General features: G+C 48.4%; 1 protein-coding gene across 1 annotated transcript in view; it reads right to left on the reverse strand.

Moving 5' to 3' along the window:
* BFSP2 (beaded filament structural protein 2) overlaps positions 1 to 14,805 on the reverse strand; it is a 58,397-nt gene that overhangs the window by 23,315 nt on the left and 20,277 nt on the right. Inside the window, exon 2 of the mRNA XM_046003549.1 lies at positions 3,366 to 3,448. Coding sequence (XP_045859505.1) covers positions 3,366 to 3,448 — 83 coding nt within the window. The remainder of the gene's footprint in view (positions 1 to 3,365; positions 3,449 to 14,805) is intronic.

Here is a 14,805-nt window from a genome sequence, read left to right on the forward strand (position 1 = left end):
TCTACCCAAATGTATTCTTCATGAAGACTGTGTTTTTGTTAACATTCAGTCCTTTCGGAATCAAGTCCTATACTTCCAGCTGAATGAAAATCCACCCTATCACTGGGATTGGTCCCTGCTGACCCAGGCTGCAAGAGTTCCCTGTGCCTCTGAAGTCCTGTTTTGCTTCTCTCTCCAGGGAGCCTAGCTCTGTCCAGGGTGGGCTCCATTCAGCATTATTGGATATCTTAGGTGTCCTATAGCCCATTTTTTGAGAGACCTCTAAGCATTTGACACATCTCTGTGATATCCCCCAAGGCTGCTGTTAAGCTTTTAGCTTTCTCTTGTTATCTTTTTTCCCTTTACCCTCCATTTCAAAGTCTCCAAATAGAATCTCTTTGCTCATGATACCCAGAACTTTCCATCTTGACCTGCAGGCCCCTCTGGCCCAAAATCTTCAGTGGCACACCGCAGTTTCTGCTTGGTTGCTCAACCATTAGCTCAACTCTGCTCAATCAAAGCCAAATTCATTATCCATACCTAAATTTAGACCAACTTTCCTTTCATAATTTTCTATTTTAGTCAGTAGAATGCAGAGAGCCCGATGCGGGGCTTGATTCCAGGACCCTGAGATCATGACCTGAGTCGAAAGCAGAGGCTTTAACATACCCAGGCGCCCCGTTTTGTATTTCCAGGTGGCATATGTCAAGCCCTGCCAATAATTTCCTTGACCCATCTCTCAAGTCTGCTCATGTCATCACTGTAGGCAAATCTTGAGCTGTAACAACCTCTGATTGTCTTCCTACAACTGACCTACAGTTTTGCCCCCAGAGGGACCGTCCTTAACCACACTGGGTCACCATCTGCTGAGAGTCCTCCTCTGGCCCCTTAGAAATCTGATCTTGCCTTCCTTTCAACCTTGGCTCCCCGTACAGGCCCTACCCTGCCATCCATCCAGCCTGTTTGCTCCCATTGTTTCTGGCTCATTTGCTCCACCTCTCCTCTCTACCAACACAAATCTCCCTTTAAAGCTGAAATCTAGTCATGATGAACCATTGCTCAGACCCCTTCTATGAGCCTTCTCTCAGGTCATCTCTGAATTCTTTGGTATGGCTGACATGGTCTTCCAGGATTTGGTCTCTCCCTGGTTTTCAAGCCTCATTAGCTGTCCCTCCTTCCTTCCCTCCACATGCCCTGGTTATAATGAGCTACTTGGTGGCCACCGATGCACCTCCTTTCTCCTGCCCTTCTGCCTCAGCACATACTACCACCGTTCCTGGAAAGTCATGCTTCTTTCATTGGCCTGCTCAACTCCTATACCAGTTTAGGGCCCCAATCAGGTGACTCCTCTGTTGTCCACCCTCCCTGACCAGACTGAGTGTCGCCATTTCTCCTGTGCTCATCTCAGTGATGGCACAACCACTCTGTGATGCTACTGTCTGTTCACTCCTCCATCTTTGACACTAAACTGTGAGCTCCTGGCGGTCCCATTCACTTCATTCCCAGGACTTGGTATTCAAACACTTGTTGAATCCATTCATTCATTTACTAATTCAACAATGTTTGTGGTCATCTATCTTGTGTGTGGCACTCTTGTAGGCACTGGTAATACAACAGGGAACAAAACAGACCCAGCCCCGACACTCTGTTGAATGGCTGGATGAAGGCATGAATGCATAATGAATAAATGAATGAGCAAAAGAAATTTCGGTCAGATCCTACCTGAACTTCACAGTTCATTAAGTTCTATCTTAAATTTAGTACAAATGGCTTCAAGACTATTGGCATCTATCTTTAGGTGTGCAGTAAGCTGTCGGTGGATGGAGGTTGGCTTCCCTTTTTTGTGCTCCTGTGACCTTGGTGAACACAGTGTTGTCTGAGACAGCAACCCCAGCTAATTGAGAGTCCTCTTGACTCCAGGGTGGCTGCTAGGACAGATCGTTTTAGCAGATGGAGAAGCTTGGTCTTAGAATGCTCTTAGATGGTCTTACCATCTCCTGGGTCTGAGGAGATGGTAGAGATTTTCCTTTTCATCACAGCGCTCCTCTTATTCTAAGATAAGCACGGCAGTGGGATGGATCACGGTCTTCACCAGAGATTCCCAGCTACATGCCTTTCCTCTTTGTCTTTACCAGTTTAGGGAAATGTTCCCTGAAAAACTATGCCATCACCCATCCAATTGCCCAACATTCAGAACACCTTCCTCAGAGCATATTCTCAAAATCGCTGTTTTCATTAATGAAAGGTCTTTTTCATTTTGTTTCCCATGAGACCAGTGTTCCCCAAACCTCACGCGCCATCGTGATTTAGCCCTAAATGCATCTCTCTCCTTCCTTGTTTACTTTACATTGTTCCTTAGATTCATGTACTTATAAATGTTAAATCAGTAAACTTGAAAAGCTCTTTGTAGTCAATAAATTTTAAATTGCCACTACAAATTGTAGTCCTGTAGTGGAAAAACAGTTTCATAAGTCATAAGTAGAAGGTAACTCTAAAAATACATAACTATTAAAATAAAGTGTTTATCCTAATATCACTTAAAATGGTCTTCATCAGTGCTATAGATGCCGTATTTTAGGATGCACTTCAAAGACGTGTTTTTCAAGGCTGGGGAGTTAAAAATACTGAGGCCTTGGGGCGCCTGGGTGGCTCAGCGGGTTAAAGCCTCTGCCTTCGGCTCAGGCCATGATCCCAGGGTCCTGGGATCGAGCCCCGCATCGGGCTCTCTGCTTGGCTGGGAGCCTGCTTCCTCCTCTCTCTCTCTCTGCCTGCCTTTCTGCCTACTTGCCTACTTGTAATCTCTATCTGTCAAATAAATAAATCTTTAAAAAAAAAAATAATACTGAGGCCTGGACCCCACCCCCAGGGACTGTGGTTTAATCAGTCTGTACGGCTTGCCTGTTGGCATTGTGAAGTGGCCCGGTAATTACAACACAGGGCTGCAATTGAGAAACATTGCTCAAAACCAACAGCTGTTCAAGTGTGCTCCCAGGGGCAGCTGGATCAGCATCATGGGGAAATTGTTAGAAATGTCAATTTGGGGCCGCACCCCAGATTATTGAATCAAAAACTCAGAAGGTGGGGCACAGCAATTTGTGTTTTCTCTGAGAGCTCCCGGTGGTCCTGAAGCATGCTACTATTTGAGAATTCCACTCTGAACCAAGAGACATTGGGCAACATCTCTGAGCCCTTGGGACCTGGTTTGTGTCTATAAGGAGGGTTTGAGCTGGACGATCTTTGCTCCGGATTCTCCCAGGACCTCTTTGATCTCACTCCAGCCTCCTGTGCTGCAGGCAGTGAATGCTGCAGACCCCAGAACAGCATCATGCGACTTTTCCTGGAGTCTGGAGGAGCAGAGGGACTGTCCTCTCTATGGCAGATGTTACCTCTCTTTAAAGTCGTCCGCACCCGCCTGGATATTCTCTGTCTGAAGCATGAGCCGGGCATTTTCCAGGACTGCCTCGCCCACCTAGAGAGATCACACACATCAGAGGAGACAAGGTCACTGGATCATCTTCCCTCCCTTCCCACTGTGACTAGCACTGGGCACAGAGGTTCTGGGGGGAACTTAGAGAACCTTTCTCATAGCAAATATTTTTAGAATCCAAGTGTCTCTCTCCAAAAAGGTGGAGAGGAGATAAACCAGAAAACATAAAATCTGGATGCCTTTTAAGAGCAGTTAGAGTTGGATTTTTGGAGCCAAAATATTACTCAAAGGCAGACTTGTTCATAGCCTCTGTCATAATGCTGAACATTCAACTCCCAGGGAAGTTTCTGGCTCCTTAAATGAAGACTCCCTGGTTTGATTTAGTGGCTTTTACATTTTCTGGTCATGGATACCCTTGAAAAGCTGATGAAGTCTGTAGTTCACTGCTGCCCAACAGAACTTTCTGTGATGATAGAACACTTCTATGTCTCCACCATCCATCACGGTGGCCACACGTGGCTACTGAACGCTCAACATGTGGCAAAGATGACTGAGGAACTGAAAATTTAATTTTATTTAAATTGAATTTATCATTATTTTTAATAGATTTTTTGGGGGGGTGGGAAAGAGTGCACATGAGCTGGGGAGAAGAGGGGCAGAGGGAGAGGGAGAGAGGATCTTAAGCAGGCTTCACGCTCAGCATGGAGCCTGACTTGGGGCTTGATCTCACGACTGTGAGATCATGACCTGAGCTGAAACAAGAGTCTGATGCTTAACCCACTGAGCCAGCCAGTTGCCCTTATTTAAATTTAATTTAAATTTGAATATCCACCTGCGGCCAGTTGCCGATATATCGGACAACTTGGCTCTAGAATTTCATCCACCCTCAAAACATACATATGAACATCAACACCGTGCATATAATTTGGGGGTTTCTTGGAGCCGTGAAAAGTGGTTTTTCAAAACCAGCTCCCCAAATCCCGCAGAATGTATCCAAGATTTTGTTTTTATTTAGGCATGGTGAGGCCAACAGATCAGGAGATGGCTGACATTGAAAAGCTGTTACAGTTCCCAAGGAGTGGGACAGCTCCACCACGCAGGTCCAGAGGAGGAAGTACCAGGGTTGGTCACTTACGGATGAGGGGAAAGCATGGGCAAAAGACTTTATAGTGGCTTTCCTGGGAAGGAAAGGGTGAGGCAGGGTTAACAGTTGAGCAGGTTTAGGATTGGGTAGCTTGAAGAATTTCAGTGGTCTCGGGGCCCCCCGGGGTGGTCTCCAACCCCCTGGGATGCTTAGGGCCATTTTTCAGATGACAAATTCAAAGCCAAGGGCAATCACCCTGCTGGATTTCTCACAGTGATGCCCATGGCAAATGACTTACTCTAGTGAAGGACACCAAATCACAGCAGGTGTCTAGACTGTGGGCTGGAACGTGACTGCTGTAGAGAAGAAGACTTTATTAACACTCTAGACGACATGGCCGGTGTGGGGGTGGGGGTGGTTGGGGGTGGGCGGCCACCTGTTGGCAGATGTGGGGCCTGGGGCTTATGCAATTTGGGAGACTGCCTTTAAGAAAAAGAAAAAAAAAAAGACTAATACAAAGGGGTGTGCACAAATAAGGGACCCTGAAGCTTAAATTCTTAGAATTCTTCCCCTTGGTACAGCTTAATTTTGTCTGTGGCAGTTTTCTGCTTTTTAAACATGGGATCCAGGCAGACGGGCAGAAAAAATGAAAACCAAGCAACACTCCAGATTATAGGTTGGATATACGTATTTGGAGTCGTACAATTCTGGAAAGGCAGAGAGATGGCTGAAAATTCAGTCACCCCAAATCCTGCCTTCCAGAATAAGCATGGCCAGCATTTGGATCTATTGTACTTCCTTTCAGCCTTAGCTTTGCGCAGCTACAACAGTAGAACCTGTGCGTTAACTTCTCTCTTGACTGCAAACTCTTGATGAAGAAGAGGCTGCAGGGAGCCATCGGGGAAGGAGTCGGGTAAGAAGTGCCCATGTCTTGAACATGCAGCACAGCAAGGGACTGGCTGCTCTGTGTCCTCCCTCCTCCTTCTCACTTGAGGTTGAGGGCAGGAGCACTTTGTGGGGTAAACTGCACACTGTCCAGCAGAGAGGGTAGTTCTGTCCAAATGTCTGTCCTGGGAAGCTTGTGCAGCACTTGGCCCAGGGAAGCTGGAGGCCTTCCTGCTCTAGCTGATGTTTGGTAACAACCAGGGGCTTATTCAAGCCTCAAGCCGAGGCTAATTATAGGTCCTCATTTGCCAAAGCTCAGTGGCTGGCTCTGCTTCCCCATCTCCTTCACAGAAGGATCTTAAAATAACCTGCTAGCCCCCAAGTCAGCCAGAGAGCCCCTTCACTGTTCTCCTGTAGGTACCTCGGCTTAGCCAGCGGAGGGAGGGGCGCTTCTTCCTCTTCCACTGTAGAAAGGGCAGTGAGACGGCAGGACGAGGGCCGGGACCTTGGCTGAGGTTTAGCATAGGCCCAGGATCGGGATGGTGGCCAAGGTCAAAAGTAAAGCGTGGAGAGCCGGTCATGGAGGAGACTCTTTGTCTCCACCTGGGAAAGCTTCATGTCTAGGGCTGAGGACAGGAACTGCAGAGGGGAGGGAGGGAGTGTCCTGGCTGTGTACAGATGTGCCCAGCCCACGTGCTGGGGCGGCTTGTCCTGGCTTGCCAGGGCAGACTGGTAAAGATTCCAGGAGTTTGGGGAGCCAGTGGTTAAACACAGCCATTGTGAAAGTTGTAATTATGTGAACTTAAAATTACATAAATTCTATGAAAACCCAGTTAATAAATACTCAAAATGAAATGTCCTAAATACTTAACTGCTTTGCTCTGTTTGACTGTCAGCCCTGCTCTGGAGGTTATTGACTTCTGTTGAATCTGCGCCTTGGAAACCCTGTGTAATGGTACATCCCCGTGCATCTCCTCCCAAGTGTGCGCTCGGGAGGGATAGCATGGTGGGAGCTCGCTATCGGCCACTGTGAGAGGATTTACATCAGGGAGATCGGCCAGTGTTAGAAGCCAGAGCCTTCTGTTCATGGAAGTCTGCTTGTTACACAGCAGCTCAGTGACTGTGCCTGACACAAAACTAAGTACTCAGCACTCATAAATTCACAACACGCTCATGATCTCTAACCCTGACACCAGCACTCCTAGTGTACAGATGACGGTGCCTAAAATTGCTCCACAGCACCCAGACAGAGAGTGGCAGAGCCAGAACGCACCGCCAGGTCACTGTGACTCCGCAGCATGCATATTTTGGTCACCAGCTTTGGAAAATAAAAGGCCCATCAGAATCAAGAGAGAGACTCATGGAGGAGGATTGTTCTCTTTTTCCTGTAATAGGACAGCCGGGACTCCTGGTTCTTCTTTGGGCTGCATCACAGAGATAAAGAGCTATCTCTCCCACCAGCACAAGGAAGCTCGCCAGATCAAATCACTCCAAACCATCTCCTGCGCTGATCTCCTGAGCTTTCCTTGCGGAGCCCCGTAAGCGGAGCGTGCTGAGCAGACTGTGGGCCCAACTCTGAAGGCCTGGAGAACGTCAGTGGCCGAGCACTCTGCGTCAGGCCTGCAGAAATGCCATACGCATTTAGAACTGCTGCACCGGCACATTAGCTTCCTGGTCCTCTCACTTCTACGGCTGAAGCGGATGCGAGTGAACACCCCACCTCTCTGAGCATCTTCTCTCTCCAGGAGCAAAGGCAAGACAAATACGAAACATGAACATGTACCGTCACTAGGTTGATGCGGTGAGGACGAGTACACTTGCTCATAACCCTGGACCCGCTCCTGCCCTGTTTTCTCACCGGAAGAGGGTATGGACCAATGTCAGAGTTGCATTGCAGGGTGAACTTGAGGAGCGTGGCGTGCCAGCAAGGCCAGCAGGGGAGACCTCTCCTCCTCCTCTCTTTCCTCTGCCCAAACAGAGCCGACTCCTCCGCTCAGCACATGACAACTATTTCCTCTGTGCAACATGGCTTAACACCAGGTCTCCTGTCGGTTACATGCAACCTCAGTGCGAATTGGAATGTGAGATTAGGTGGTCTGGAGGCTGTGGAACTCAGGATTTGTAAGTTTTGCTAGAGGAAACAAAAGATACCTTCAGATACCTTCAGAGGATAAAATTCAATGGAGGATGCAGGGATGGACAGAAGCCAAGGTCAGCATGGGCTTCGTCTGGAGAGGGATGGTACAGGCAGGGGCGAGGGTGGGTTCACTGCTGGCTGGTGTTAGCTCAAACTGCTCTTGGCTCGTTGCGCAGCTGCCTCTGCCTTAAGTTACCTCCCGGCAACTGTCTTGCTCTCGCCTCCAGGTGGAGGATTCCTCGGCTCACTTTACACCAGCTGTTCTCTGAGTGCGGTCCCTGGAGCGGCAGCACCAGCACCCCTTGAAGCCCGCGAAGAAGGCAAACTCTCAGACATCCACCTCAGATGTCAGGATCCGAGTCTCCGGGGTGGGCCCCGACAATCTGTGTTGAAAAGCTTTCCAGGGACTCCCAGCGCACACTTGGCTTGCAGAACCGACCTGCCTCCGGTCCTGCCCATGCCGTCTCCCAGGCTGCTCCTGGCATTCCTCCACGTCCTTGCCCGGGTCCGTGCCCATACGTCGAAGCCCTTGCTTTGCCACCTCACGCCCCTGGGCCTTGCCGCCTGAGAAACCCTACCCTGCTTTTGTGTAATGCCATCTCAAACACGCCTTCCTCTGCAAAGCTTTTTTATTTATCTGCTCACTCATTCCTGCCTTCATTTCATTGGCACATTGTTTCCTCTATGCCAGGCTCTGTGCTGGTTGTGGGGGAATCAGGTTACTGCAGGGGCGTAGTTAGAAAGCCAGGCAAAGGCAAGATCCAGGAGCAGGGCCTCTGGAGCAAGGGAAGGGAGGTGGGATTTGCTGGGAAGCCCCTGAAATCTGTGAGCAGAGCAGGTGAGCAGGTGTGATCTGCGCAGTAGTGGGCCCCCTGAGTCCTGAAGGAAGGGGAGATTGTTGGGCACAGGGGACTGTGCCGAGGTCCCAGCTAAGAAGCTCTGCAAAAACCCCAGGGAGATGACGGCAGCTTTGACTAGGGCGGTTATAGGGGCCGTGAAGAGAAGCAGACAGTTTTAAGACTTACTTTGCTGATGGAACAGATGGATTTTCATGACAACAGTTGTGGAAAGAGGGAAAGAAAAGAGTTAAGGGTGACTTCTATGTTTTTAGCTCCAGATCCTGGGTGCACGGTGCCCTTGTTGACTCTCTTCCCCCCCTCCTTGGATCATTTCTGCATCGGAGTCACACCCCGACCTGCATCCCACACGAGGTAGACAGTGATCTCTTTCATGAACCCAGCTCCTCCACTCGCCGGCTTAGGCCAGTTACTTGGATAATTCTGAGATTTGGTCCCCTCATCCCTAAAATGAAGATAATACTGCTTCCTACCTGCCAGGGAGGCTGCAAGGAGGAAAGGCGCCCCCGCAGGTAAAGCACTGGGCCAGCTGCCTGGCACCAACTAGGCATTCCTTGCACGGTGGCCATGGTCATCACTGCTGCGTGCCTTAGAGCAGAGCCCCCGGCTGGTGATGGTCCAATGGACCTGATGGGTGCGTGCGGTCTGGCACCATTCCTGCTCCCCCACCAGGCAGCTGAATGAAGACTTCCTTCCAGTGGCTTGGTTTTTGATTTTTCTTTTGTTTTTTTCCTGGCCATAGTCATTTGAGAAAAGCTCTGGTCCCTGGTACTATGACGACGAGGATTGTATCCCTTCCTACTGCTGTTTCCTTGCTATGGCTGTAGTTATTAAAATAAATGATGCCAGTGGGGGCAGGAGAGAAATTTGATCGTTACTATGGTTTTAAAAGGTGAGGACAAGCAGCATTTTTAGAAGGGTTATCATTTGGGCCCGAGGGTACAATTAATGTTTTATTTGGAGTTAAAGATATTGGCATCCCAGCCGCTAGGGCTGCAGGTGTGGGGAGGATGTGGGCAAGACTGGGCCCCTGGGAAATTAGACTTGACGGGGGCTGTGGCAGGGTATAAGAGTCTCTGGAAATCCTTTACACATTTATTTGACTTTCAAGTTTAGGATGAATGCTCAGCATAACTTGTTCTAGTAATAAATGAACAAGAAGTCATTATCTCTCCTTAGCGCCCCACTGAAACTGCATCTTCACCATGATGGCGGAGACCGCCATGTTACCAAGCTGGACGGATGCCCCTCTGCACTCGTCTTGACCTGCGCGGCACAGGTTGGGTCATGGGACTTGTTCTTTTCTCCTTAAGTGACCCGGGACAGTAGGTATCAGTTGAATTAATGAGCCCAGGATTAGTGCCGCCTCTCCGTGGAGAACCAAAGCAGGAAAGACGTGGTTCCCACTCTCAGTAACACCAGGTTCCTACCCGGTTCCAACCTGAGATCGCCTCTAGCATTTCCCTCCGCCCCCGCCCCCAGGTCAGAGTACCATCCAGCTTCTGCACCAACGTGCCCCAGTTCATTCCTGCCGCACTGCTCAGCCTTGGGCCGGGTCCCAGTCGTCTCTCTGATGGTTTTGCCTGATCGTTGCTACCCAGGGTTGGAGAGTACAAAGCCTAAGCGTACTGAGTTCAGATCGCAGGTGCAGGTGGTGTTAGGGAGCATGCCCTAAAGCCCGGATGGAGAGGTTGAACCATCTCGAGCATAGTTGACTCCTGAATGCAGTCACAGACATTAAGGATCCAGGGAGGATCAGGGGCACCTGAGAGCTAAGGTTGGGTCTTTCTTCAGGAGGCCAGGATGGTGGACAGAATGTCTTTGTCGAAGGGGTCAGATGAGCATGGAGTGAGGGGCCAGAATGTGTGTGTGCTGATATGAACCATTTGGGAGCAATCGGGAACACCCTGCTCCCTGCGGGTTGCCCTCTGTCTTGATGAGGACAAACCTTCTTAGGCCTCACCTTCCCCCAAAACCTCTCTATCCATCCCAGGACTAGTTCTGAGCTTACCTAGGATCCTGCCTCCAGCTCCCTGGGAAACAGGAGGGCCTGATTGGGACAGCAGCACCACTGCTGGGCACTAAAGAGTAGACACCACTGTATATTCCTATCTTGTCCTGGGTATGTATCACAAAGGTTTCTTTGTCATGAGCCAGCCCTCTGAGGTCTAATTTTCTACAGACTTCTTAACAAAATCTGAGTTTTGAGCATGAGGCACATCAAGATATAGTGACGCTTGGAGGCTCTGCTTGGGCAGCCACCTGATCGATCTCTCCTGTTCTTTCTTTTCTAGATTTAGAGCAAATGCATTCCAACCTCCCATTCCCTTTTTTACTGTGGTGACTTGGTAAGATGCAAATCTGAGCTCGCATTTATTCAACAATGTGCTCTTGAACGAACCCACACGATTCGGGCTTTATCTCTTCTTCACTCTCCTGCTGCAAACTGAACGATTTTTCTGAACAGAGTCGGGCCTTTCTAGCTTTCAGAACCATAAGTCATGCTTCTGCTTCTGTGTGTCATGGCCTAACCATGCCACCTGGCTGCCGTGCCTTCCTTCTTTGCCTAGTAAACTCTTAGTCGTCCTTCAAAACCCAGCTCAGGCTGCACTGGGTGTCCTATGTATGCCCCAGATCCACTGTGGGCATATGTCTATCACTGCAAGTTGTCATGCTGTATTTTATTCTGGACTTTTTCTCTTTCCCCACCATTGACACCACTGTGTCCCCTGGGACCGGGGCAGCCTCCCCTCTCTGCCTTCTCAGCACCCAGCTCAGTGCCTGGCATGCGGACACTAGATGTGTGCTAGCTGAGGAATGCAAATGAACACAAACAGGTAAGGCAGGACATAATCAGATGTGTAGAACTAAGGGGAGCTTGCCTGAGAAGAACTCAAAATCTAGAGCCAAACTTTATAAAACCCAAAATAGAAGTAACCAAGCAAATCAAACCCAAACACTTTTGCCACACTTCTACACTTCATGCCACGATCAGTCCTTCACAGGCAGGTCGTCATTTAACCCCTGCGCCCAACACCAGTGGCCATACAGAGTGGGTGCAAGCTCAGTCCACACATGAGAAGCCGAGACCCAGAGAGTTCAAGTGACTTGCCCATAGTGCTAAGAGGCTCAACTGAATTTCATCCGTGTCTGCCACACTCTGTGACCCATGCTCTTTTCCTTTTCCTTTCTACAAAAACCCCATTTTTTATTGTGGGACATTTCAATGAGGTAAAGCCACATATAAAGGTAGAGAGACCCTAGAACGATGGCTCCCTTTCTCCCCACTTCCATAACTGAAATTCCATGGCTAAATTTAAAAACTTCTATTCCTGCCCCCCCACACCTGTCTGAGATGATTACATACGTATCACTTCCTCTATAAATATTTCAGGAGTCATGCCCTATTTTGAACTTCTGCATTTTAATTTAAAAGGTATCAGAGTAACACATACATTTGATCACAAAACGAAATAAGAATGAAAAGAAAGGCTGGGGCCGAAAATCGTTCCCGACCCCACATCTGCTTGTCCCACAGCCCCAGTCCCTGCATCTTCTACTTTTTGTTTGTCCAGAGCTTGCCCCATATTTCTACAAATTTGTGATTGGTTCAGTTGTCAGCCACAGATATCATTTATTGACTTCCCAGCCGACAAATGAATACTTAGCTCCCTCACACTCCACTGCCCTTTTCCTGTATTTACTGGCCATCTTGGTGACTTTAAATAAGAAATCTCTATTTCTTGCTGTGTCAGTCATGGAGCTCCTCTTTCAGGCACTCACATGCCGTCTTATAATCACAGGTGTTTTATTGTCTCAGGTCAAAGTGAGGACACAAAACCAGCTTAATTACTAACCTACTTTACCGACGCCTGTGTGAAAATAGGTCCTTTCTGCTAGGAATTATGACACAGGTGCCCCTGCCTCGCAGAAGCTATGGGCAGAGAGCCAAATTGTTTTATGTGCCAACTGAGCACCCTCAGGCCTGCAGAATACTGGCAGCTGCCCGACTCGTTCTCGGCACTTTCACACAATCCCCCGCGCAGCCATATAGCTTTACCAGCGTGCTTGAAGCATGTGTTTGACATTTCTTCTCTTGTGAAATGGGGCCACTTTAGCTTGGTAGTACTAGGCACACAGTAATCCCTCAATCGGTGTTTGTTAAGTGAATAAGGGATATATGTTTAAAGAGCCAAACGTATGAAATAATGATGAGACACTGATTCACAAGCAGCAGACCAGCAGACCTTTGGGAAAAGAGGGTGTGGAGGAAGGGAGGTCTCACACACTGTTCCAGGAGGATAAATTCAGGTAGCCACTCTGGGGAGCAATTTGGCAATGCCATGTAAGAGCTGCCGACAGACCCAGCCCATTCTGTTCCTAAGTACTTGCGGAGAACAGGGTCAGACACTTTTTCTACGAAGGGCCAGAGAGGAGATATTGTAGTCTTTGTGGGCCTGTGGTGTTTGTTGCAACTATACAACACTGCCCTTGTAGGATAAAAACAGTCACAATTAGTATGTGAATGGATGTGACTACCTTCCAGTGAAACTTAATCAATAAGACCAGGTGGTACCTGGTTGAATTTGGTCTGCTTACAGTCGGATGCCCAACTCTGACCTGGGGAAACTCTCCCATGTGTGCATGGGGTTTATGCCTTCTCCTGTTTGTGACAGAGACAAGTGGAAGCAACCCACATCCATTGACAAAAAATATTGTAACCTATGGAAAAAAATTCATAACCTATGGTGTATATACAATGGAATGTTATTTTGGTCACCATGATAAATCTCAAAAACAAAATGAGAAGTGAAGAAAGCAAGTTGCAGAGGGAAATACTATGTGGTAGTGAATTTTATGTGTCAGTTGGCTATAGTGGTCAGATATGGTCGAACATTATTCTAGATGTTTCTGTGAGAGTGTTTTTGGATGAGATTAATATTTAAATCAGTGGACTCGGGGATCCCTGGGTGGCTGAGTTGGTTAAGCCGCTACCTTCAGCCCGGCTTGATCCCCGAGTCCTGGGATCAAGTCGCATATTGGGCTCCTTGCTCAGCAGGAGCCTGCTTCTCTCTCTGCCTCTGCCTGACACTCTGCCTACTTGTCTTCTCTCTCTCTCTGACAGATAAATAAATAAAATCTTAAAAAAAAATCAGTGGACTCTGGGTAGAGTGGATTGCACTCTGTAATGTGGGGTGGCCTCATTCAATCAGCCTTAATAGAACAAAGACTAAGTGCTCCCCCACCCTGCCAAATACCCCACGAGGGGGAAGGAAATCTGTCATCAGATGGTCTTTGGACTTGAATGGGGACATCGGTTCTTTCCTGGGTCTCCAAACGGCTGCCCTTAATCTGGAACATCCAGCCTCCATTATCCTGTGAGCCAATTCCTTAAAATAAATCTCTTTCTCTCTCTACAAACATCCTATGGGTTCTGTTTCTCTGGAGAGCCCTAATACACAGTATGATACAACTTAATATAAAGTTTAAAATCATACAAAACAATCCCACACAGGGTTTATATACATGTACAGTAAAACTGGGAGAACATTGGTGGGAATGAGAAACGCTGAGGTTAGGGCAGTCGCAGCCTCTGGGGACAGGAACGGAATCAGGACAGAGCACAAATGAGGTTTCCGTTGAAATCTTTGATTTCATGTTTAAATATAAAAGGTCTGTAGCAAATAACATTAAGATTGACAATTCTAGATGTTGAGCACCCGTTTTTATATGTTTGAAATAGTTCATAGTCAAGAAAAAGATGAGGTAACATAAAACAATCAGGAGAAGAAATCTAGCGCAGTAAATGTTATGCAGTAGGTCCCTAACGTGCAGAGAGAAAGACTGGCTGGAGAAGGCAAGTAGAGATGGGTAGATGAAGCAGAAAAGGCCTTTGGGCTGCAGGGATGCCGATGGAGTGGGACTGGCTGTCCATTAAGGTCCCACTGAGGTCCGGGGTAGGCAGGGCAGGACAGGAGGTGTGAGGACGTAGGAACTAAGAACAGTGCACAGGTGTCTGCGCAGGTGTGGGTTCGCCGTGGGGTCACGGTCAGAGTCGCTGGAGCTTTCCCAGCGGCACTTTGTATTTACGCCAAGGGGGCCCTTCAGAAATGGTTATTCCTGATTTCCTTTAGACAAGATTTGTTTCCTGGGCGCTGGCCAGAGTTAGAGGAATTTGCCTTCTCACTAGGGACTTGTTGAGGCTTAACCTAAATTAGGAGCTCTTCTTTCCTATTTCAGGGGTGGCTGCTGGAGGTTTTTAAAAACATGTTTGTATGCCCCCCAGGCACCCCGCTTTCCCCTTCCCACAAACTGCACTTGGGTTCTGCCTCTCGGTAATCTGTTGGGACAAGTGGGCTTCTCTCCCTCCTGCCCTGCATCCCAGAAGACCTCTAGGGTAGGGCTGCCTCAAACTTTGGTCTGTCTCAGGTGGAGG

The sequence above is a fragment of the Meles meles genome, chromosome 4 (genome assembly GCF_922984935.1).
Source record: "Meles meles chromosome 4, mMelMel3.1 paternal haplotype, whole genome shotgun sequence".
NCBI lineage: Eukaryota > Metazoa > Chordata > Mammalia > Carnivora > Mustelidae > Meles > Meles meles.